The 27280-nt window shown below is 35.7% G+C and overlaps 1 protein-coding gene across 10 annotated transcripts in view; it reads left to right on the top strand.

Moving 5' to 3' along the window:
* LOC109108893 (FERM domain-containing protein 4A) overlaps positions 1-27280 on the top strand; it is a 141161-nt gene that overhangs the window by 68731 nt on the left and 45150 nt on the right. Inside the window, exon 1 of one of the 10 annotated variants that reach the window (XM_042744393.1) lies at positions 7673-8559. The exons of 4 other annotated variants lie outside the window; for them this stretch is intronic. In XM_042744393.1, coding sequence (XP_042600327.1) covers positions 8419-8559 — 141 coding nt within the window. In that variant the 5' untranslated portion in view covers positions 7673-8418. Of the gene's footprint in view, positions 1-7672; positions 8560-12580; positions 12805-25383; positions 25735-27280 lie in introns of those variants that run through there. 5 more of the 10 variants (XM_042744398.1, XM_042744392.1, XM_042744397.1 and 2 more) reach the window with 5 other exon arrangements.

Genomic DNA, 27280 nt, shown 5'->3' on the forward strand with positions numbered 1-27280 from the left:
TCTGCCATCTCTCATTTTCATCTGTTTGAGTGATTTTGACTCACAGCTCCCACAGACAGCAGACATACACCACAGGATAATCACAGAGCCAGAGAGGCTTTGTCAGAGAGGACAAGTTGTTTTGGGAGACTCTCATGAAAGCATATACATATGCAATTTAAGTTGAAATGACTTGTACAGCCAAGTTGATCATACTTAAACATTTAAATCAATAAGGACATATTTTTACAGTCTAAGCATGCAAAAAATATATTTTGAATAAGAAAATTAAGCCTATTTGCATTGTAAAAAAGTTAGAATGTTTAGGTCAGGTAAGATTTTTTTAAATATGTGTTTGAAAGAAGACTTTTTTGCTTAACAAGGTTGCATTTATTTAATCAAAAATACAGTAAAAACAATATTGTGAAATATTAATACAATTTTAAATAACCGACTCTTTTGTACTTTGAAATATTTTAACATATAATTTATTCCTGTGATGCAAAGCTGAATTTCCAGCATCATTACTCCAGTCTTTAGCGTCACATGATCCTTCAGAAATCATTCTAATATGCTGATTTGGTGCTTAAGAAACATTATTATTATTATCAATTATTATATTCAATATCATATTATTATCCATGTTGAAAAGAGTTGTACTGCTTAATATTTTTGTGGAAACCTTGATTAATTTCTTCAGGGTTTTTTGATGAATGAAAAGTTCAAAAGGAGCATTTATTTGAGATAGAAATGTTTTGTAAAATTATCAATATATTTACTGTCACTTTTTAAAAAAAATTAAATGTATCCATCCTGAATAAAAATAATAATTTCTGTCAAAAAACATTTTGAACAGTAAATATAATTTGAATTAATTATGAAAAATAATAAATTAAAAATAAATAATACAAATATTAAAATATATACTATAAAATATTTTTATAGATATATAATTATAAAATATTATGCTTGAATGCAGTAATTATAAAATTACTGTATTTTATGCATTATATTAATAAGAATTGATGGAAGGAAATGCTTTTTATTGTCACGTAAATAATGTTATTTTGTGCAAAATCTTAATGGCCCATTAACAGGCCTTCTTTTATTTTGGTTTCAGGGTGAAATATGACATGGAAGTGTTCTTGATGGGTTTCACCCTTATGCAACTCAGTGTTTTATGATTAGACTCCTAATAACTTGTGCATAACTTGAGTTGAGTGTATGTGTGTTTGTGTATGAGATGTTTCTTCACTGAAGGTTAATGTAATCATGTAGCTGGAGGGCTTTCCATAAGAGTAAAATCTTTACACTTGTTGGTCATTTGTGACAGACAAATATGTTCTGCTTCATTAGATCGAGACAATGAAAGAAGCCCTGTTCTTTTTGTCTCTTTTGCCCTCCCTTTTTTCTTCACTCCTCCTCCATCTGCCCTACTCTTTTACTTACCCACGTATTTCTATCATTCCATTACCATTTCATGCTCTTCTGTTCTATTTCCTGTCCTTTCAGCTTCCCACTTCCTTCTCCTCCTCCTCCTTGTTTCCTCTTTTTGAGTCTTTTTGAGGTTAAATTACAAATTTATCTCAGCATGTTCCTCTTCTGTAATATGGTGTGACCACTTGCAGAGTTTTCGAAGCCAGATTTTAAATCCAATGCTCTTAGCGAAAAAACAGTAGCAGTTTGTCTGTGGAAAACAGTTTCTTTCTACCTTGATGTTTAGGGGGCCGCTGGGGTTCTCCTTGGAGATGCTTTGTTGCAATGGGTGGAATCGCTGCTGTGTGTGTGTGTGTGTGTGTGTGTGTCTTTAATTGGGTCTTTTTTGTGTGCTCCATAGAGTTTGTCTCTGGGCAGTTCGCTAACTCTCGGCTAAAGCAGAGTGCTAATTGAGGCTTGTTAAATTTAACCGTTCTGTTGCCTCCCATTAGGAAGCAGGTCAGGCATGATGCAGACAAAATGTGGATTAATATGCAAGTGTGTGCTTGAGCTTGTGCAACATCAGCCATCCTTTAAAATGCTCCAAAGTAACACATTTACAGTTGCTAATGCATTGTACCATGTATGTAATCAAAAATGTGTAGAAATATGTGCGTGTTTGTGTTTATCTAATTTATATATCTTTATTCATTAAGGCTAGACTTTATGCATGTACTCGAATGCATTTGCTGCTGGCTTTGACAAGCATTTCCATCTGATTTAACGGCACATTTAAAGGAGAACATCACTCTATGAGTACTGAGATTTGTTCCCTGCTGGGAAAAATACAACCTTGAACCAGTCTTAGGTCTTGGTCTTAGCTGGTCTCCCAGCCTTGTCAAACTGGTCTATCAGCTGGTTTTAGGGGGTTTTTGGACACTTTTCAGTTGAAGACCAACTTGGCCAGATTGGGAGACCAGCTAAGACCAGATAAAAACAGCACAACATCTTAGGGTAGTGTAAAGTGGTAATTCAACCTATCTGTGTCTTAAATGCACCTAATTGGTCTTATGGTGAATTATTCATCCATGCTTGTTTTATTTCTTAAATCTTTGTGCTCATGACTTTTAATCAAAATGTTATAACTTGATCTTCCAGTGAAGACTGACTTCTCAAATCATAAATCATATTAAACCCTGTCTATTTATTACAATTGACTAAGAGGTCATGAATGAAAATTCTGTCAACACAAAGATATTTTGAAGAATGTTGGTGACCAAATAGTTTCTGGTCCATAATATACTTCCATAATATTTTTTTGGTTTGGATACCAACATTCTTCAAAATAGCTTCTTTTATGTTCCACATATTAAAGTAAGTCATGGGTTTGAAATGACATGAGGGGGAGTAAATGATGACAGAATTTTCATTTTTGGGTGGACTTTCCCTTTAAAGTCATGATGCAATGGAAATAGCAAAAGATCTTACTTCCTGTAGGGTGGGCACTTGGTTTAGTCCATCAGTTGGATGGAAGTGGATCTAAATATGACCTCACAGTCGATTCTGAGAAAGGGGTTTGGATTACCAACATAAAGGAAGAATGTATTTTAAGAACGTACAGTATGCCTACAGTGCATCCTCATACTTGCATAGAGTACATTTGTGGCCTTATAGACATAGCAGAGTTGATGATTCCTTCCAAGTAAATCTCAAAATATTTTTTTACTGATGACATCTAGATGATAAATTGATCATTTACAGCTTTGTCACATCATCGTGTACTAGCTTCTCCACATGGGCCCTCAAGAAATCTCAACACAGGCATGCACACACCAAGCTGCCGCTATCACTTTTATTGTTTTCCTCTCCATTTAGACATCCCCTCAAGCTCAAATTGATCTTTGGAAAGAAAAACCATCCAATAACACACACACTTATGCACACAAGCACATTTACCCCTCAGAAACTTCAGCATGTGAATGCTGCAATATCAGCTGCCCTGAAGGAGCCTGAGAAATAGAATTGAATTCCTCCTCACACACAAACACACACACATTTTCTCATATCAGTGGAAGATATGAAGTGTGTTCTGACTACTTTGAATATTAGACTGGAATGCAGTCTAGTCATAAACACACACACACACACACACACACACACACACACACACACACACACAATCTCATGTATGTCTGAGAACATAAAGCTTTTTAAATGACTCCAACCTTTACGTGAACTTGACGTCTACTGGTTTCAATTAAGTCTCATGTTCTGCTCCCAGAAACACCCGTGCATGATCCCAGGGTCAGCCCGGGTCACATTCATCCCCCAAAACAGGATGCATCACCCCCCAAAATGTCCTGAATGTCTCTTAGACATGAACAAGTACAGAGCTTTGTGCTAAAAATAAGAGTAGAGAATGGATCATTTCACATGCACTGGAACAGGCCTGTCATAGAGCATTACACACACATTTTGACTCATCTTTCTCTCTCAATAGTCTATTCATGCCATTCTGGGGGTGTGTGATGGTGCGCCTGGGTGTTTAGGGAGGAAATGTATGTGCTTTCTGCTGGTGGCCTTGGATTGGAGTTACACCAGGCTTAATTCCACCGGCTCAGTGTGTGTGCATGTGTGTGTGCGGCTGCCTCCTCTGCGTTCTTGTGGGTTTGCGCTATTATAGTATAATCCTCATAAATATTTATGCTCACAGAAAGATTCAGGAGCAAACACTTATTAGCCTATATGCAGAATGAAGTAGGTCACGCTCTCACATACATAACATAACTTCAAACAGCTCTGGTGCACTGGGACAGCAAGTCTCTCTCCCCCTCTCTCTCTCTCTTTCATAACTCTATTTCTCTTTTTTGCTTCTGTCACATGGTACTGAAGATGCCAGAGGTTCTTTTGTGTGTTTGGGTGAGAATGTGCAGGAGAGGGAGAATTTTGGAATGATGTAGAGCTATGCATTGTTGCATGCTTTCGATTAGCACAAAAATTTCAACTCTCAGTTTGGAAAACAAGCCGCATGAGAAAAAAAAAAATGTTTTCAGTGATGCTATAAAATTATTTGACACTCATTTCAGAGGTCTATGTATCCGAATCACCGTGATTCCCTTCACATTTATTGTGACCTACATTTCCCAAGTGTTTTTTTTTACATCTAAATAGACAGATAGCATTTGTGTGAAAAGTACATGGTCGACATCTGTCTGATTAATATGTTTTTTTGTGTGTTTAAAGGCTTGTGCACACTGGGACGATTATCGCCGAAGTTTAATCCCTTGTGATTATTTACATTAACACCAATGTGAGTGTGCAAACTGACGCGCAAAACATCAGGCTTAAAAGTGTCTTTTTTATATATATATATAGCCTCAGTCTCATTTTTTTGATATGATGCGCTGCGTTAAAAACTGTCGGACCAATGAGATTGACGCTTTTGTTCATGTGCCCGGAGCTGCTGAAGTTACAGGAAAACACACCTTGGTGGCACTCAAGCACAAAATGGTCTTGCCGAGCACACATTGATACCCAATGATGTTATGGAGAGGAATTGCAGATCAAATAGGATTCAATGTGTACCTGGGTATTTCTGTTTTTTATTAAGCGCCATCTAATGTCAGAGAGTGGACGTTCACTCGGCTCATCGCCAGCGAAAATCACTTGGGTATGAACACACAAGACATGTCAAAAAATGTCTCGAAAAACGCTGGCGATAAGTGTGCGCTATAATTGTCCTGGTGTGCACAAGGCTTAAGTGTGTGTAAAATCACTGAATACCACAGCATTTCCCAGGGTTCCACAAAATAGACCGCTTACACACACAAGTTTGAGAACTACCTCCATTTCTAAATATTTGATCCTGTTCCAGCACACAATAGCTGCTCACACACATTCACACGTTTAAATGACAGCAGATGACATTCTCACCCCTCAGGAAGCAGCAGCCGTTGACTCATGAATTCAAAAGAATCAGGGAACGCAAATTCTGAACATTCCAATAGAACACAGCAGGAGAAACAGGACGCTACATATTTCACAATTTAAGACATCATGCTGCTTTATTGTTGGACAACTTGTTTTCTGTTTTTGTGTCTTCATTTCCTTCAGAGAAAAAACACAGGAATTCCATGCACAACTATTACAATATCACTTCAATCATTTTATTTTATTTTATTTTATTTTATGTGGGGAACATAGCAACGTGCAACTTTTGTTTGTGCAAACTCTACTTGTTTTTCTCATTTTCAAAAATCTTTTTTGAAAGCCTTTTTTGTGCAACATTTCCCAGAAAACCCACACGGATTTGACATCATTTTAGACAAAACCATGATTTTTGTAGTTCACATGTGCTCTCAAAGTTTCACATGAGATAATTTCAGACCTCAAATGCAATCATTTCCATTAAACAAAACCCCATAAATTAAATACATCTTAATGTGAAATTCATGTATTTTTCAAAGTTTCTGTTTTTCACATTGAACAGAATTCAAGGAAAAACATCTGCATTTTGTAACAGATCATTAAACATTCAGTTGAAGCTATTGAGACAGTTCTTAGGAAATCTGTTTCTCTCTCTCCCGCATGCACCTCCATGAATACTTTCACATTTATGCTTTACAGTAGTACTATCACACTCCACATCTGATTTATTGTGCACAAATCAATATGCATTGAGCCACAGAATGCAGGACAGTAACATGAATGAGTTATTGTAGTTGTCCTCGTTCCATAGCCCTGTATTTAGCCTCCAGTACCACAGAAGCATGAACACAAATAGAAACGCATGTGCTTCGGTGCTCATTCATTAGACTCCAGCTGTCTCTGACTGTGACTGAATGAGGTTTGGTGTCACACAGTGTCATTACACTCTCTGTAATCATATAATTTGACTATTGTTAAAGCCAACAATGTTTCTCTGCCTGCACTATAGAAATGTGTTACTTAATCTTTATGTGTAGCCTTTGTGGTTCACAAAAAAATTCTTAGAGTATCACCATGGTAACTATAATTTCCTTCAAAATCCCACAGATGTATTGTTAATCATGTAAAATCAATAAATTACATTGGTGGCTAATACCAAGTCAAGTTTTTTTTTTTTTTTTTTTTTTGTTCACTACATTCATTTTTTAAATACCTGCATGGCATTTTAGCTGAACCTATGGCTAACATGATAAATCTTTTATCAATCATGGTAAATCCAATATTGATGTGTGCAAGTTTGATCATATGCTATGCCAGCATCAATATGAAAATCATATAAATCTCTCCTAAGACAGGAAGCATTTTTAATCAAGATCAGATGCTGTTCAACTTGCTTACTATTGACCAAGGCTTTCTGTTGAATTGCAGAATGAAAAATGTGCTGTGTTCAAATAAGAAGCAATGTAAATCACAGTATCTGGTGTTTAGGCTGAGTGCATGAGTTACCCATTAGTATAAAGTAAAAGAAGGATTTTTTAAAATGTATTTACAGGATTGCATATCTAATAAGGCATTTAAACAAAATACTTAAATAGTACACAGTTTGTATGTTATATTACCATAAATACAGCAATTAAAATATGTACGTTTAAAATCCTTACTAGTAAAAAAATAGCTCATAAAAGCCCAAGACGGTGAAGTTGGTCAGCCAAGTCCCCACCGACAGGCTAACCAACACTAACCAGCTTAATCCTGACCCCATAACCTTAAAGTCCAGTTTATCCACTACCAAACTAGCTTAGACCAGCAAATGGTCTATAAATAACAAGCTTCAAGCAGCTACAAACCACATAAGATTAGCCACCGGTTATTCTAGCTGAATTTCCAGTTGAAAAAATCCTTTATTATATAGCCTATGTAAATCTTATGTATTTATTAATTTATTTCACTAATACTGTTGCTCATACTTAAGGCTAGTGATCTGAAATATTTCAAGCAGTGCATGAAGTGTTAATTAATTAATTGATTTAATTTAATTAACATATGTATTTAAAAATAGAAATAAATATTAATTCATTAACCTAAAAAAATTAAAATGTGTATTTATTTATCACTATTACTATTGCTCATATAGAGTTAGTGATTTGAAGAAACTCCTGACTAGTACTTTCAAACTGATTTAATATAAAATAACATTTATGTATTTAAAAAAAAATCATAATTAATTCATTTATCACTATAGTATTACTGTTTGTTTTTTTTTTTTTAAATAAAATGTTAATTAATTTTATTATTTATATCATTATTACTTTTAAGGGTTAGTAATTTGAACAAAGCCCTAAAGAGTACTTTTTTGGGGAATGTTGGAGGGCTTTTGTAGGTAAATGTTTTTTCAGGTAGTCTGTAGTTTAGGGGCTGGATCTGGATTGGGTGCTTGGTGCCCTGAGAACGCTGACACAAATGGCATGTCCCACTCCAAAACTCTGGAATCTGGACGTCATTCCAAACTGTTTTATGGAAAAATTAGTTTTGAACTCCCATGAGTAAGCGCTGTCTGCTGCTCTGCCACACTGGGAAAGCTGAGACACACATATCGAGTATCTCTTCAGTCGTCCGGGGCCGATGAACTCGAGCAGGATCCGTCCTGTGGGGAGGGATAACTGTCCTTCACTCTGCCCTAGATGGGCGTCTCAGAGCATCATGCAAGCTTAAAACCCCTCAATGCCCTGCTTTGGGACTGTTGCTTTAAAACAAACAAGAGGGTGAGAGAAGGAGGGAGAGAACGACAAAGAGGGACCAATAGTCCTCTATTTGTGGGAATGTTTGTGTTGGGCTGTTATTCTGGGAATTTGTCCTACAGTGGAGGGAGAGAGACCAGTGAGACCGAATTCATTTGGAAGACGAGATCTGAGTCACACAGAAGTCACAGTCTCAGTCTCCCATTTCTGAGGATTAAAGGAAGAAGAGATGAGAAAATGAAAGAGGAGTACGCAGAAAGGAGAGCAGCATTACCTGGGGACGTTTTCTCCCACACACACCTGTGCTGAAGAGGGGATTACTGGAACACACACCTGCGTACCTGTGTGCTTGTCAGTCATGGAGGCGATGCTTCTGAGTCTGGGAGAGAGTATGTGTGTGAGGCACAGTGCATTGTGGGATGTGACCTCGGCAGCCCTCAGAAGATTGAGGCATACACAGATCAGAGCTCCTGACATCCTGGTCCGAGCCGTCTACCAGGTATGAACAGGATTGGTCACTTTGAGTAATTTTCAACAATCCATAGATGACCACCTCCTCAAAAATTATCAAAAAATCTCTATCTATCTATCTATCTATCTATCTATCTATCTATCTATCTATCTATCTATCTATCTATCTATCTATCATAATTTACTTATTTTTAATATTTGTATTAAAATACAAATATAAAAGATAGAAACAATATATAACATAATATAATGAGATATAAAATATTGTATTAAAATAAATAAGAATAAATGTTTTGTATTTTTTAAAATATAAACAATAAATATTGATTTATCAATCTAAATATAATCTATTTTTTTATATAAAACATATTATATGCAATATCACTATTACGGTATTTTTGCTCATACTTGAATACTTTTACATGTTGCCTCACATTGACTGTTTCTACAGACATGAATGATACCTTAAATCTGACTAATAATATTTTTAAAATAAATTCATATTTAGTAACTATGTTTTTTAATATTGAATATATTGAATATTATATATTTTATATAGTATGCATATTAATATATATTGTTTGAATTAATTTTGTGTTTGATCTGTGAAATATAAAATAAATCATTTACTTTCTAAATAAAATATAATTTTTAATTCAATGTATTATTTATATTTTTACATAAACATATTTTGTTGCTTAAAACTATAGCTTAAGGTTAGTGATTTCAATAAACTCATAATCCCAAGTACTTTAACATGTACAGTATTTCGTCTTATACTGGTTGTTTGTACAAACATGAATAATACCTTAAATCTGAGTCAGAACCGCATAGCAACACCCTAGGAACCATCCACAACACCTTATCATTACTGCAGTGAATTTTGCATGGACAGGTGCCACTCACATTTCACCCAAAAAATTTTAAACTCTAGCGGTTGTTTTGTCGTCCTTTTTGAATTCATGCCATAATCAGGTTGTGTTGTGAGCTGTAAAGCGTATTAGTGTTGCTATGGTGGTTTCTAAGGGCTTGAGTCACACACTGTCTCACGGTCATGAAAACAGCTCTCCACAGGAGTCTAAACTCCCATCTATCTATATGTGTGTGTGAGAGAGAGAGATCAGTATTCAGGTTGTGTCTCCTACCTTCCTACTGTGTGAACAGAACACAGCAGAGCGAATCTCAGAGTTTCCATCTCGCTGTGACATACATGAAGAAATGACAGCAAAGTTTTTATCTGTTCCAAGGCTGACGTATAACAGGCTGCTGCTATAGAAACAGAGCCAACAGAAATGAATAAAGCTACAGACATTTCTCACAGGGTGCTCTGCATAACCATGGTATTATCATGTTATTTCATACACACGGTGTTCTTACAAGTATTTTGGAGTACAATGTAAATGTCATTATATATGAATATTGAATATATTACATCCAAAACTGTACATATATTTGAAGAGTTTATTTGCAAAAACAGATAACTAATTTTTTTTTTTACATTTTCAAAAAGCCTGTTTTTTTATGTTATCATGTTTTTAATGTGTTTCATTGTGTTAGTTAGCTGTATTTTTAAGTTATTTTTACTTAATCAAAATAACCCAAATGCAGTTTAATTGAGATTAACTGGAATGCACAATGAAAAAACATGATTTTTGAAAATTGTTAAAAACTGAGTTATCTGTTTTTGCAAATGAACTCTTCATATATATATATATATATGTATATGTATTTATAAATATATTTGAATTTTATTTAGGAACATTCTTAATGCTTTAAATTGCCAGGGTTTAAATTTTTTTTTTATTTTTTTTTTATTTAAACCATTGCAATTTAAAGCATTAAGAATGTTCCAAACAATATGAAAATATATTCATAAATTTGTAAATTATTTTTTATTTTTGTGACATTTGTGTAATTTAAAGGAATATTTTGCCCACTAATGATTTATGATATATAATGATATATATTTTTTATTTTAAATGTCATATTTAGATTAAATGGACTTCAAAAGTCTGTAGTTTTCTCTGTGCAGATGAAATCAACAGACAGATGAAGAGCCAAGTGACTTTTAACTCTCTTCATGTTAAGCTTGACCATAGAAATTACCACTTGAATCTCAAGATTACAAAAAGAAACAACAAACCTGTATAACCTATGAGCACAGAGACCACCCAAAATGACCATTCAAAATGAATTTGACCAGAGGTCAGTGTCTGCAGTGTAATTCATGCTGTTATTGTCTATAAAGCCACATACTGTACACACGTACAATGTGATGGTAATGGCTTTAGCATGGCTAGTAAATATGATGAACACACATTGTGGCACATTCAGGAGATGAGGAGGGGCTTCCTAACGCATTCTTTCCACATCTATACACACACACATATACTTTCCTTACAGGCAGCAGTGTTTGATCCAGCAGGTATTTCCTTGGGAGACCCTTCACCCCCCCTCCCCTTTTCCTTTCATTCTACTTACCAGAAAAACAAGTCTCTCCGTCTTTCTTTTTAAAGCCCAGCACAGTCCATCAGCCTCAGTGAAGGCATTATCCTTGCATCTTAATACACAGACATAGAGCTGCTTTTGTTCCATTTAAGCTGTTAATTGTGTGTCTCTCGGATGGTGTGTGAGAGCGAAGACTCCCGAGGTTAGTTTAGGGTTCAGCATATAGTTGGGTTTTTACATTTTGCTCTGAAATATACAACTAACTGACTGAATATCCTCACTTTTTCTGCCAAGCAAATTCTGATTTATAGTACACGGTGAAAGGAACAGGTTAATGTCATTTTACTAACAAAACTTCACTAACAAACTAGTTGTTTGCAATTTCTGAATACAATGTGTTGCAAACTAGCTGACAAGATGTTAGGCTGTTGTAGGTACAGTAGTTAGCAGCCCATTGTTATGCCGTTGTTAAGGTGTTTTGACTTGTTAGCACATTACTAGAGTTTTCTGTGTGGTTACTTATGCTTACAAAAAATACTGTGGTGTTACCATGGTATTTACTCTAGCACTGATATTAAAAAACTTACAATTATCAGATACATTTAAAATAGTGTGGTACTACCGTGGTACATATATATAAAAAACATGGTATTGTCATGGTATTTTTTTTATATACTCTTTTGTAAATGTAACACTTGTTAAAAAAAAAAAAAAGGATATTTTGGTCATGTACAGTTAGTTGTGTTTTCGAAGTATTTATATTTATAAAATTGTACATGATTTTCATTACCATGGTAAAAAGTACTATAGTATTACCATCTCATACCATTACTTTAGCATGGTATTTAAAGTATCACATAAATTGCATTGTACAGGATTGTGGTAATCATTCAGTACTATGGTAAACAGTGTATGCATGGTACTGCGGGAACCAATGTTATTTTCGTGTTGTTTATATATATTATATATATTATAGGATTATATATATATATATATATTATAGGAGTTATTAATATTTTTAATTTTTGTTTATTTTTAGATTTTCAGAACTTTTTTATCTAAATTAGTTGATTTAATATTTCTGTTTAGCTTAAATTTTATTTTATTTTCATTTTAGTAATTTATGCATGGTACTGTGGGAAAATGATATATTTTTTTTTTTTTTAATTTTCAGTTTTCATTTTAATTTTAATTTTATGTGCTTTTGTCTTTTTAGTAGTTTTGTATATTTCTATTCAGCTCTAATTTATTTTTATTTCCGTTTTAGTCTTTTTTTTGTAAGTTTTAGTACTTAAAATTATTTCAGAAAGATGTCAAAGCAACATTTCTAATTTAGTTTTTTTTTTCATCTAAGTTGTTTTTCTCTAATATTAATATTTTATTTAATTTCATTTTTATTTCAGTTAACAATAACAGCACTGATTGGAGCCACAGCATGTTACTTTGTAAGGCATGTTGTGCTGAGAATCATGAGAAAGGGTCCATGAAGGAATTTCCTTTTTCTTAAATCGAGTCTCATTGTGTGTGTGTGTGTGTGTGTGTGTGTGTGTGTGTGTGTGTGTGTGTTTCAATGTAACCGTGTTCAGCAGTCTTTCCTGCAGTGTTTTCCTCCCTCTTTTTAACCGACCTGGCCTAAATTTGAGGGAAATACCATTTTCTCTAGTTTGATGGCAAAGTGCCACCCCTGCAGCTGCTGATGAATGGACTCTTCCACTTCAAACTCTGTAGAGAGCTCAGGTCTGGAGCAGGACACACATCTATTCTTCTGAATTGGTTTCTCCCTTCGGCCCACAATCCGTCAGTTTGTTTCCCAGCTGCAGAGCAGGTAAATGGGCCATGCTTCTCTGGAATCCTTCCTGTCTCACTGTGATATCAGAGAGGGAAAATTTACGAGCCTTCTGGAGCTGTTCGACCTTGTCTCACTCCAAACTGGAATGCTCTAAACATCACATCAGACTCAACCAAACACACACGCTGATACGCCACAGCTGTATTTATTCACAATGGTATTTTCCCAGAACATAATGTGTGTAAATCTCTTTGCACATTCTTCGCTGGTGATATCAGGGCTTTGTTTGGAAGTGGTGTTATCATGCTGATCAGAGTGTGTTTATGTGTGTGTCGGAGCTGCTGACGGGGTGATTGTGTGATTGAGTGCCTTATCATTTCAGACGTTTTGGCTGCAGATGCTGTGTGGGAGTGTGCAACTGCAAAAAACATTTAACTGTTTGTTATGATTCAAAAATGCAAATAGGTAAAGCAGATGCTGAAAATGGATCCAACCGAAAGAAGGTGATGAAATGAATATGCAAGTCGAACAGGTTTCCCAGGGGGGAAGTTTATTGCTCTTTCATGCCGCAGGAGATTTTCAGGAGCTCTTAATTATGCATTCATTTAAAGTATCAGCTTAAAATCTCTATAAATCCTTAGGAGAAATAAAAAAGTACTCAGTTGTTGACATACAATATGGAATTATAAATTAATTTGGTTAGCATTGGTCTTGAACGAATGTGTAAGAAATGCATAGGAATTTATTTTGAGATCTTTGAATTTGGTTGCTGGATCTCGAATGCAGTAGGTAGTGGCCAGGGTGCTGATTGGTTGCCAGTGAGTTGCTATGCAGTTGAGAGAGTGTTTTGATTGGTTGCTGGTGTTTTGATTGGTTGGACTGAATGATTAGGCTCTTCCTGAACCTACGTTTAGAACTTCTTTAAAGTGCTCCTATTATGGGTAATGAAATGTTCATATTTTGGTTTTAAGAACAGGTTTACATGCATGCAAGGTCAAAAAACACTTTCATTGTCTTATAAAATGCATTTATTTTTACCTTACTTGCTCAGCGACTCCCAAACAAATTCGCTCAACGATTAATTTTTCCAAACCCTTTCTTTGCATGACATTAATCTGCGGTGATTGGTCGATTTCATTTCCATTTCATCTTGCCTGTAATGCCTGAAAAAGCAGCGTTTGTGAGCACAGTGCTGCTTTGTGTACAGCGTTACCGGGGAAACCACACTCCAAATGCAGAACCTAGTGGCAAAGAATGAATTTGCATTTTCATTCAGACCAACGCGAAAAGACAAACAAGTGGGCGGGCAATATGCTAATGTTTCATGTTGACGTCAACATGAAGCGGCTTGGGATTCGTTTTAAAAATGACTTGTTTCAATGATTCAGACTCAGCTCTTTCTTTTGAGATACAATAACTTTATACATGGTGCATTTTCAGATTTAAAACTTTACAGGATGTTTTCATTCACTTGGAGCTGTGTTCCACACTGCATGAAAGGTAATTTTTAAAAATCCATAATAGGGGCACTTTAAGATGTTTTGGTTGGTTTCCAGGGTGTTGCTATGCAGCTGCTAAAGTGTTTTGAATGGAAAGCTTTTTCTTTTATGTGGGTAAGAAAAGTGTATTAGATGCCACGTGTGAATATTCTTTGCTGTCAGGCATACTGAAATATAAACAATCAGATGTAGTTGACACTGAGATGGAGTTTTATCCAAGCATGTGATTTTTCCATGAATATTCAGATTTTTTGAGTCATATAATAGTGGTATAGCATAAATATTGATTAATAGAAATAGCCTTTTCTCTCTCACTGTAATTTAATCATGCCTTACTGACAGATTACTTTGGGCTCAATCCAGCAATTCTCTAATCGTGGGATTTCTGTGTGTGTGTGTGTGTGTGTGTAATCTAACGGGATTACAGTCAAATGCATGTGATTAGTGTGTATTACCCATAAGGCCGGGTCACACACATACTGAGATGAGGGAATCCTTGATGCATTTTATAATATGCAAAAAAAATATCTATGTAATCTCATTGCAATTAATAATATGTGAACAGAATAAAAGTCTATATGCCATTTAACAGCAGTTGATAATATGCATGAAATGAGATTTTATTTTCACATTAATTAAATTGCATATTAATTTCACATTAATTAAGTTGCATTTTAAATTGCCTGCTATGCATTTCATTATCGCTAATGGCTTTCACAAATATAGCTCTATGAATACCTCTAAATGGCATCATAATTTATGAGTTTGTTTGTTTGTTTTTGTTTCATGAATACACAGCTTAATCATAAAGAATGTGGATTCTAATTTAAAAAGTGAAATGTATAAGAAAATAAAAGTGTATACACACATAAATAGATATAGGTATATAGATATATATTAAAAGAAGTCTCTCATGCTCACCAAGGCTGCATTTATTTGTTCAGAAATACAGTGAAACCAGTAATATTGTGAAATATTGTTGCAATTTAACTGTTTTCTATTGTAATATATTTAAAATGATTTATTTTTGTTATGTCAAAGCTGAATTTTCAGCATCATTACTCAAGTCTTCAGTGTCACATGATCCTTCAGAAATCATTCTAATATGACCAGCATTTTTAAAATCAGTTTAATGTGTCCTAGCTGTACAAAAACAATCATTTTATAAAAAAGAGAGATATTAGATCACACAGCTGACCCCTAGAATAGTCCCGTTTTGTTGGTGAGCAAGAGGGGAAGAGATTCTTAATGAACAGACTTTGGCTGACCTCTGCCATGAGCCTTGGCGAACTGTCACAAAAACCGGTTGAAAACCGGCATATTCCAGAAAATTGCCCTAATTACAGTCAGAATCTCCCACATCATCCTCTGTGACCTATGACCTGATTCAGCACATCATTAGGCTGTATTAATATTTCATGCAAACATACTCTCACCTGCTCAAGCCTAAACTGAAGACACTTAATCTGTGTGTCAATAATTCACATCACTAACATAATAAATAAATCAGTAATGAAGTTACAGGTGAATGACATCAGTATGTGTTGTGTGGTTAAAAAACCACACATGCGTTCCTGTGGCTCAGTGGTAGAGCATCACAAAAGGTTGTGGGTTCGATTCCCAGGGAACACATGTTTGGTAAAAAATGTTAGCCAGAATGCACTGTAAGACAGAAAACTTGCATACTGTGCACAATATACATACTGTACACTGCAGTGTGGTTATGTTTGGCAATGGTTAACATTGGTTTGAAACAGTAGTATATTTTTAATGCATAGAGAGAACAAGTAATCTATTATATATGTAGTCTAAAGCAGGATCTCTTGGCTCTGAGGAATTCCAGATCTGACTTACGCAGCTTCCAGGAAAGCTCTCCAGACATGACAGGTGTGCTGAGATGAGATTTGATTTTGTGCCAGTCAGGTATTGAGAGATAAATGCACCTGGAGCCCCATTCTGTTACTATGGTGATACATGTGACTAATAGTGACATCAGTGTGTCAAGAGGAGGCTGAAATGCTGATATATTAGAATTTGAATTGTAAACAAGGATTAAAGAGAGGGTGTGTGTGTGTTTAAACAACCAGATATTTTGGCTGGATACCCAAGGCTAATTTGCATTTCTAGTCTTGATAAGATACACAGTCTAAATCTCATGGTTTCTTTTCTTTCTTTCTGTATTCATTTATTTAAAAAAAAAATATATATATATGATAATGTAGATTTAAGTAGTGAGAATTTAGGTAGTGTTTTAGCCAACTTTTCACTCAGGTCTGGTTCCATTCTGCTACGGTTTTTATTTATCCAGTTAATTTCTCACAGATTAAAAAATGGGCTGTAAACAGCAGTTCACATTTACTATAATTATGTCTGAGAGAGAGTGTTGGTTCTTCCTGTTTGAGAAAGTGATATGAAGGGTAGTCAAGGCCAGCTGTCCCACTCATTTCCTCTCTTTCTGTTTGATATTCTGTCTGTGTATTGGTTAGACTGTGTGATGGGTCATGAAGTTCATCGTGTCTGCAGTGCCTGCACAACACAGCCAATTAGAGAATCAGCCAGTCAGGGCTCAGTTCTCACACCTGACCTGAACATACCAATCACAGCTTCAGTGAGAAACCGTAGAGATGGGCATTTATGCAGCAGCCCGGTCAAAGTGATTGATTTACACTTGTTTAATTATAAATGAGTGAGGGACAGTAGGAGAGAAACAGATATATGGAAACTGCCCACTTAGTCTACTATGACAGTGACACACGATGATGTACTTGTGACTGTGTGTGAGAGAAATTCACTATTAAACTATTTTTTGTGTGTGTCACATATTATTGAAAAACTAGTGTCTGCCCTAACCGAAATGAAAGCATATAAGCATAAAAATAGAAAATTTTTTTTTGTACAAATCATATTTGTAGCATATCAGTTAATGGAAGATATACTGTAAGAGTTTTTTTTTTTTCAGATTTAAATATTGGCTGGCATAGGATATGTATGTTCTTTTACCCTATTTTTACATTTAGACCATATTTGCTGTCATCTAAAATAATTTAACAAATGGTAAATGTGATCTTTAACAAATCTTAAAATTAATATAGAGTTAATTTAGTTGTTTATATGCTATTATCATTTAATATTTTGAATAATATTAATATTTGAAATTAGCTTTCATTTTTACTTTTACAAGCCGTTCTCTGCTCACTTCAAGGCCGCGGTGTTCTATTTAGAAATCTAAACAAATCTAAACTACCTTTTCAAAACAAAACAAAATAAAAAACAAGTTTAAATCATGTTTATATCACGTGTATAATGAGTTTTATGTTTTTGTCCAGTCGCTCCAGCCGGACAAGGCATCAATCACAATATGTTAAGAGGCGTAACATTTCCGTCACACGCTTGAGGCATTCGGCCAATCACAATGCACTAGATAGCTGGCCAATCACAGCACACCTCGCTTTTCAGAGCGATGAGCCTTGTAAAAATCGATAATTTTTATTTTTTTTTAACCTTAAACCGCACAAAAACACATTTCATTACACCAAATACACAAAATAATGTTATTTTTAGCAGCATCATATGACCCCTTTAAGTGAGTATTAAAATGAGTGTAGCGTTTGCGCTCGTCAAATTACTGGTATTTGCCCCATTATTTAATGCCCCAAAAAGCATATCTTAAACTATTGTTGCTAGGAGGAGGTACCACAGAGAATAGAGAGCGTGTGGTAGAAGGGAAAGGATTTTTTCCACACTTGTTAGTTTATTTGGAATGCCAGAAGAACACATTTGTTTGTGATTTATGTTATTTATTTAGACAAAATAGTGTTTATATACACACACACACTGGCCGTTTATCATTTATTGGCTATAACATGAAAATAATGATCATATTGTTCAAACTTTTAATTCTAGTGCATCACAAGATTACATTGTTTAAAAATCTTTTCTTTGCAGTAATAAAAGCATTCATAATTGTCATTGCTACCAGGAACATTTTCAAACTGAGGTATAAGGTAACATAATGTTTCTATTTTTGAAATGGACTGTCTATACAGGCAGCTCAGGTGTTGGAAAGGAGCAGTTCTTGGGTGGAATAAAAACATTTGTCAATTCAGAGCGTATCGTGTGTGTTTATCTTGGGGGGTCCATTATATCCAGGAACACCTGAAGTCCATACACATATCTATTTCAGTTTAATAAACTGCAGATGTGTGTGTGGCCCAGAATGCTCCTTCACTCGCTCTTTTATCAACAAACTCCAAATTGCTCTAGTTTCTCCAGAATCCCAAGAATGCTTGCCTGACTAAAGATGTCTTCTCATACAGAAATAGCCAGTGGTGCTGCATGAAAGCATTCCTCTGAAACACAGCATGAGAAAACAGCTCAAAAACTCTGAGAGTGATGGGAAAAGAGAAAGTGTTTTTCAATTACATTTAAAGGAATAGTCCAAAATGTTAAATTATGTAGTTGTTTGTAACTTTCATTTCAATCAGGCTTCAAAAACAAATAAAAAGCACTATGAAAGTACCCTAAAACTAGTCTCCACTTCACATAAAGTCGAATTATATGAGCAACTCACTAAATTCACAGTTTATTTACCAAAAATCTCCCACTCCCGCTGTGCTTCATATAATGTTTTTGGTCATCTGTCACTGTAAAAGATCTTTTTGTCTGCTTTTGAACAACATGATGCTGAAATGATACACGACATTTGCTAGATAAGGCTTCCTCTTCAATGGATCATCATTCCCAGGAGAGCCCTTTATTAGACATACACAAACATACACAAGCTGTGAAGTACAGAGTGGCCGTATATGGTGAGAGCAGTGATGTGGTCTGTGGTCAGAGTGTGTAAGAGGCTGGAGGAGGCACAGACTCCATTTCTGTAAGTGATGCTGTAAGCTCTCTCTGTCTTGTGATGTGTGTCTGTGAGAGATCGTTTCTTCTACTCCACTGACTCATATACTCACTGAGGTTTATGTCCTGGTTCACACACACACACACACACACACACTTTCACAATCTCAGAGATCATAGGATTCTGCTGACATGCGCACAATGAAAGACACACATAGTCATATGAGAGGAGAGGAGATCTCATTTATTGATTCACACAGTTCCCGAGTCAGCAATCTGTTCGTGATACACACAGACTTTTTTCTGTCCTTTATGACTGGTGACAATTATAGCACACTTTTCTAAAAGCTTTTGTTTCACTGGGCATAACAGAGTTTTTTGGTTTTGGCTTAGCAAAGTTCTGCATGATAAATCCTAACTCTAGCCTATATGTTGTTTCTTTTTCCAAAATTTTTTCTCATTTTAGCTTTTTTTTCAGTTCATTTAAATAGTCCTGCAGTCTGAAAATGTCATATTAAAAGTATTCCAAGAAACTTAACAAATAATATTAGACCATATATATAAGATTTAAAAAGGCAATGTTTATAGATGTTGATTTCAAGCAATCTTGAATGAACATTTTTAATAAATCAACTGAGCAAATGAGTCATTGAATCACTTAAAGAAAGTCACTTAATCTGTTCCCGAATGATTCTGAATTTTGTTGACAAGGTTTGAATGATTTTTTTCAATCACTCAGAAAAATTAACTTAATTCGTTCCTGAATAAAACAATGTTTTGAACAAATCAGTTGAGTCAGTGACTTGTTGAATCACTAAACATAAGCCCCTTGATTCATGTCTGAATTAATCTGTTTTATTTTTTAATTTTTTTTTATTAATTGATTGATTTAGTGTTTCAGAGAAAGAGTCACTTAAAAATCCACAAAATGAACTAACTAGTATCCTAAAATGCATGTCACACATATACATATGTATAACATTAAATACTGTAATGTTTTTTTATTGGATTTTACTTGCCAAGTAGCCTACATATTTGTCTAGATATCATACACATTCACAGCAGGGTCAGTTTCGGTTTGCCAGAGATGGATTTGCATTCAGTAGTTCTACCCTCAATAAATATTCAAAAAGGCGTGAGAACAGAATGACTCAGCTTTTAACAGAGAAACCTTTACAATCACATAGAAACCATGGAAAACTTCAAATAAAACTGTAGACGAATATGTTCTAGTAAGTTCAAGTAAACACTATCGACTCAATCGCTGTTTATCTGGTCTTGTTTATCTTATTTATTTGTCCCATGTGTTTCCAATGTATACAGTGGGATATATTTGTGTGTGTGGATGTATTAGTATGCTATAAAGCTTAAGATGTTTAGGTTGTGTCTGTGTGTGTGTGTGTGTGTAGTATACAGGCCAGATGGGAGTAAAGCTATGCAGTGAAATTACAGCAGGAGAGATCTCACACACGTTTGAAGTGCTCGCATGTGGGTGTGTGTTGCTTTTTTTTCCACAGATTTAACTGGAAACACATTTTCTTCTCTTATAACACACACATGCACTGACATGAAGGACAAAAAGAGTCATTCCCAGTCTCTTTGTGCATATGGCCCCCTATTCTGAACTGGCTTCTATAAGTTACAGGTCTCTTTAGACCATTCAGTAACATTCTCACATACATCTGAGCACAATTATGATCCTCAGTAGTCCAATAGCAAACACACCTGTACAGACACAGGTGATTTGGTGTCCATCCCAAAAACGTTGTTGGATAACTTTTTTACGGTGCACAATTACTCCTTTAATCCCTTTAAAGATCTAAAACTCTTATAACCCACGGCTAATACATCCATGGCTTTCCCATAAGGAAAATACCATAACCTCACTCACACCTGGATCTGTGTAGACTCTGCATATAGAATTACACAAATTCAGTATCAACATGAGCACACACTCACCCATGCTCACTGCAGAGACTGTGGGGGATCTTTGATGTGATTTAAAGGAGGTTTGCAACCGCTAAGATTATTCATAAAAAAAACCTCTACCCACCACCAACATCCTACACCCTAAAAACTGAACCCCACCAAAGCCCCCTGGCTCGTCCACCCCCAGTCCCTGAGCTGGAGATGATGAGAACATGGCACATGAAAGGGCCTACGGTGTGGTTGGGTGTAGATGGTTTTTGTGTTTATCATCCCGGCAGATTTTATGACTGCTGCAAGAAACAGATAGCAGAAAGAGATTCATGGTTCATTTGAAAGAATATAGACTTAATAAATAGCATTTTTTGAATATGAAACTGCAGTTTAAACTCTCAACAAAATTTATCTTTATGAGTTCCATGGAAGAAAGTAACCCATTTATGATTAGAGCAATCAAAAATTGAAAAATGGTGAGCAAGTGTTCATTTATGGATAAATTGTCCCTATAATAATTATTTTAATAAAGTCTCAGAAGTTTGACTGACTCTTGTAATGTCCTATAATCCTATAAACACTACCAGTCAAAAGTTCAGAATCTGTAAAATGCTCACCAGTACTGTATTTATTTGATCAAGAATGCAGAAAAAAACAGTAATATTGTGAAATATTATTAGAATTTAAAATAACTGTTTTCTATTTGAATATATTTTAAAATGCAATTTATTTCTGTGATGCAAAGCTGAATTTTCATCATCATTCCTCCAGTCTTCAGTGTCACATGATCCTTCAGAAATCATTCTGATGCTGCTCAAGAAAGATTTCTTATTATTTTTACAGTTTAAAAAATCTTCAATCTTTTTGCTGGATAAAAGTACCCCACATTTTTAAAAGGTATTGTATATGTGGCTTTTCCCTAGATGAAAATGAAAATGAACGTCTGTGTGTGCATGTGAGCAGCAAGGTTAAGGGATGAACTCCATCTTGATTCAATTATAGGTCAGCTCTGTTTACATCTAGTTCCAACATTATTAGCCACATACAGCCACAACCTCACATGTATACGTGTGTATACACGCACACACGCACACAAATAGCATTCAATCCTTCCTCTATCCAATTTTACGGTTTACGTCAGCCATAGAACCTGTCCTTATGTATGCAAATGAAGAAATGTAACCCATGTGATCGTCTTCCGAAAAATAACAAACCCCTCGAAATATACACACACATACACCCTGCTTTGTCTCCGAGCCTGAGGCAGTGAGACAGAAATAACCAAACGCAGAGATTCCTAACCAGAACCACATTTTCTTTATTGAGGAAGCCAGAGAAGGCAAGAGAAGTCGGTTTCCCGTATATATATATATATATATATATATATATATATATATATTTTTTTTTTTTTTTTGCATTTTAAGGAAATTTCAGCCTTTCATTTTCTCAGGGAACATTGCAATCTCTTCTTCTTGTACTCTTCTGGCTGTTTTAGACACAAAAGACAGTACGTATTAAACAAATTGAGGCTTTGGTCTGGCAGACATGGGCGGGATTGGTCTTTCAGAAGTTTATTTTAGAACTTCTCTCTCCCCAATCACAGTCGTGTGAGCCTGGACAGTCTCATTTATTCTAAAACGCCCCCACAGTATCAAGGGTTTCCTTTTGTACGAATGTTCCCCTCCATCCACACAGAAATACACACATACTCTCCCTGTTTTAAACAAGGGACTCTTGTAACACTGTTCGGACGTGTGCCCAGAGGAAGCAGCCAATAAATGAAGTTAAAATATGTATAAGATCATGAGTGACTGTTTAAGTTGGACAGTGGTGTTTCCGCTGTGGCTGAGTGTCCAAAATCAGCAGCGATACGAACAGCCAGGATGTTGTGGTTCTCATTCACCTTGCGCTCCCCCCATTATGTTTCTCAAAGAACCTTTCAGTGAACAGTTCTTCAAAGAACCATTGTTTTGATATTCATTTTAATATTCTAAAGAGCCAAGAAGGTTCCATGAATGTCAAAGGTTCTTCATGGACCCATAGATGCCATTGCATTCAATAGCACATTGGTTCCCAAAAGAGCTTTCAGTTAACATTTCCTAAGAACCATAACTTGTTAGTGTAAAGAACATTTTAATAATCTAATGAACAATTTTGACTATAAAAAAACTTTTGTGCTGTGGAAAGGTTCCATGGGTGTTAAACGTTCTTGGAAAGATCAGTGCCAATAAAGAGCCTTTATTTTTAAGAGTGCATAATGATTCAAATTTAGAGATGATGGATCAGACTGTCATCAGATCCAACAAATACACTGAGATTCGTCTGACCTCAGACGCTTGTGTTTGTTTATTGATGGTGTTATCACCAGCAGTTGAATGATAATGAAATGTAAGCCTGCAGTCTTATTGCATTATGTTTGGAGTGTTTTTCAATTAGTTTTCAAAGGCCTTCCCATGAGTATGCGTGAGAGAGTGATGAAGAGAGATGGAAAATCCTGACCCTCAGTGCAGTCTTTTTCTCCATCGTTCAAGTGCATTTAAAGCAAGGCTAAAAAATCGTTAAACCAACAGCTGTGGAATGATTCTGTGCTGTATCATTGTAAGACAAAAACCTAAAGGCTTTTCACACTATATGCTTAAACTTGGGTTCTTTTTAAACCCCAGGTTAAGGCCAATTTTAATCCTTGGTTAAACAGAATCACAGATAACCTATTATAAATGAAACAATGCTTACCTCAATTATTGGTTTGCATAATGCATTTACAAAACTGTATTATCAATGCAGTTGCATAGGTTTACATGTAAACTTCTACATAGAAAATGTCATCTAAATGATGAGAGAAAATGTTGCCTTCTATTATTTTGTCTTTGTGTTACAGATGGACAAGCTGTTTTTTTATTAAAAAATTCTTTGTTTAATTCTTTGTCATGGCCTGAGAATTATAGAAATAGCTCTTGTGAATTGCTATGCAGAATTTATGCACACAGGCTATGACCCTTTAAAGGAAAACACCTTCCAGATTTTGTAAAAGTTTTCGTTGAACCCTCTGCAATGTTGACTTTGCGGTGAAACGACCGTTAGACGTCTGTGTGAAGGAGTTCACACAAATCAACTCCCTCTAACAGTCGGGTTCAGTTTGAAAGCATCTTTCAAACGTTTCTCTCTCCTTTTTCCTTTCTTTCGTTCACCCTGGCCAAACCAAACGGGAAGGGAAATCTGAATTAGAAACGGAGGGGTGAAAGAAGTCAGGCAGAGGGAGAGAAAGAGTGCAACCAAGTTTCTGCTGCGTTTCTACTGCAAATCCAGATGTGGATCTGTTAGTCATTGGTCAGCTTCAGGTCAGGTCAGTTTCACAAGACCTAGGAGCTCACAATTTACATCCCATCCACCTTCTTGTGCACTCTTTTAAATGTTTAAATGTTTTTCCACAGTGCAGAAAATCCCTTACAGTCGTAGTGTCAGATGGTAATACTGCAGTACTTTGATATATACACCATACTAAATAGTTACCATATCCATACCATACAAAAAAAAAAAAAAAAAGAAAGTTATCATTCCAACTTTTTTTTTGAAAAAAGTTATCAGGTCAGGTAATATTGTGCTGATATCATTCCAAAAAGTATGATGCTTTTTAGACATGATGCAGTTTTTGGACATGTATCTCCATCTGATATTTAAATAGTATTTCAAGGAATTCCCATACATGTCTAAATAAATGGTAGGCCCTAGTACTAGTACTTTTAGTAGTGTAGTGGTAAGTTTTGGACAGATGCAATATTCCTGGTGTAATCCAGTGACATTTTATTTGTATGTACTATTAGTATTGATTAATATTTTTAATTTGCTTTTATTTTTATATTTTTCACTTCAAATTTTAAGTAAAGCTTTAGTTTGTTATGTGCTTTTTATAGCTACCTTTAGTAGTGTTGTGATAAGTTTTGGACAGATACAATATTCCTGGTGTAATCCAGTGACATTTTCTTATTATGTACTATTAATATTTTTTAATATTTTAATTAGGGCCTAGCTTTTATTTTATATCTTCACTTCAAATTTTAAGTAAAGATTTAGTTTCTTATGTGATTTTCATCATTATATTATTTCATTTATTTTTTATATTTATGTTTAGGTTTTATTTATTTTTCGGTTGTTGTAATTTTGGTAAATTAATCAGTTGCCAATTGCAAAGTTAAAGTTTTTCCTCTAATACTGACATTTTATTTTGATGATGATGTCAGGATAGACTGAGTGTGTGTGCGTCGCGTTCACAGCCTCGCCGGTGTCACGGGGGGAAAGGTGGAGGAAGAGGAGCAGCAGCAGCAGGAGGAGGAGGAGGAGGGGTTGGGGTTTGCTGTGGAGGGGCTGCTAGTGTGTGTGTGTGTGTGAATAGTGTTGTGCGGAGTTGCTTGCTGGACGCAGGCCAGCGGTCCCTGTGAAACAGCGCGTTGAGAGCGGAGAGGGATGGGATGGGATGTGCTGGCACTGCCGCTGTCAGTCCGCTCTGCTCCGCCTGTGCAGCTTTACCGGGGATCACAACAACGACATGGATGAGGCTGACTGCGAGGATGACTTAGGCCGGCTTGTGAACGTTTTCTCTTCGGATTTAACCCATTTGGATTACTGTTGTTGTTAGAGACCATTTATTTATCATCTCGGCGAGGAATTCACGTACGCGGGAGCGTAAGGGATTTTTAACAAGGTAAATCGCGCGCACGTCTCGCGCTTCCCGCTTCAGTCAGTTAACGTTAGTAAGGGACGGTGGATTGATGGATGCGACATCAAATCCGCGGTTTCGTTCTGTTTTTTTACTTAGCTGAACAGTTTTACACACATTTTACTGTCAACTCGAGATAGCGCACTGATTTGTGACAATATACGGAGGATATCATCGTTAAAATCCGATTTTAGGAGGTGAAAAAGGTCCTCAGAGTGTAAACTGTTCTGCAGCTAGCCTGCTAGCCACTTAACGTTACCTCAGAAACACCGAGGCATGTTATGTGAGAAATACTCTGCGTCGTTTTCTCATGATGTTGGTCTGTTTTGACGAACATAGTCCTTAAGGTGATTTTTAGAAACTATTAATGTTGCTTTTAAAGGAGTTTGCATACTGAACTTGCTAGCTCATTTGCTTTGCTTGGTCACAATTACTGCCCATTTAGACTCATTCATCCATTTTTCCAAGGCTGTTAACCTGTGCTGACAGCTGAATATGATCAGATCTGCTGTGGATGGTGACAGAAACTTAAGAGGATTGCATACATGTGACAATCACGGTCATATCCTTAAAATCCTTGAACAATGCAGTTGTGTTAGGTCTTGCCTCATTTGATTTACTGGAAATGTCCTATGACAGTCTCATAGAAAGGGTTTGTTTTTGTCTCGAAACCTGCCTTTGTGGGCTATCTATCTATCTGTCTGTCTATCTGTCTGTCTGTCTATCTGTAGTGTCTGTGTCTTAACTGGATGCCTACCTAAACAACATTTGTTTATGTCTTTGGTTTATTAAATTTGATAGTAATGCTTCTCACGGAAATATATATTGAATTGGGCTGTCTCAAAAACTTCTCACCTCCACATAGATGCGTTTTACTTTAGTAAATTTTGATGCAATGTCCAAAAAGATTTGATTTGCCTACCTAGACAGCATCATAGCTGCATTGATCCAAAAATGCTGTGTAGATAAGCTCAGTAGAGCATTTTTGACTTCATAGATACATTCCACTAATAAATTTGGTTGCAGTTTCCTATGATATGCTCATAGAAAGGACTGTCTCAAAACCTAATGAGAAAATTTTTGGGCTTCAAAGATGCATTCAGCTTTATTTGATGTAGTAGCAGTGTTCTATGACATCCTCATAGGATGCAAAAGCCTACAGAGATGTGAGCTTACAACCTAGACAACATTTTTGGCATCATAAATGGCCTGAAAAGGCTGTCTGTGTAGGTTTTGAGGCACAGCCTGGAATTGGGGTCTGCCTACAGACAGTAAACAAAGCAGACTAGGCTGTGTCTATCTAGGCAGCTGTGGTCCTGCTGTTTCAGGGTGACGGATGTTTTTTTTTTTTATGTGCTGCTCAGCCTGTGATGTCTGCACTGCAGGGCAGCAGTCTCAGAAGGCTGATGTACTCTAGCACACATGGTCAGGCATTAAAACCAGACCTGTAGTCGCCTAGACTTTTATCATTTTGTCAGTCTGCACTATGAAACTTATTTCATGCTTGAATTTGGGATGAACATTGATTTTT

Source organism: Cyprinus carpio, chromosome B18, assembly GCF_018340385.1.
Source record: "Cyprinus carpio isolate SPL01 chromosome B18, ASM1834038v1, whole genome shotgun sequence".
Classification (NCBI taxonomy): Eukaryota; Metazoa; Chordata; class Actinopteri; order Cypriniformes; family Cyprinidae; genus Cyprinus; species Cyprinus carpio.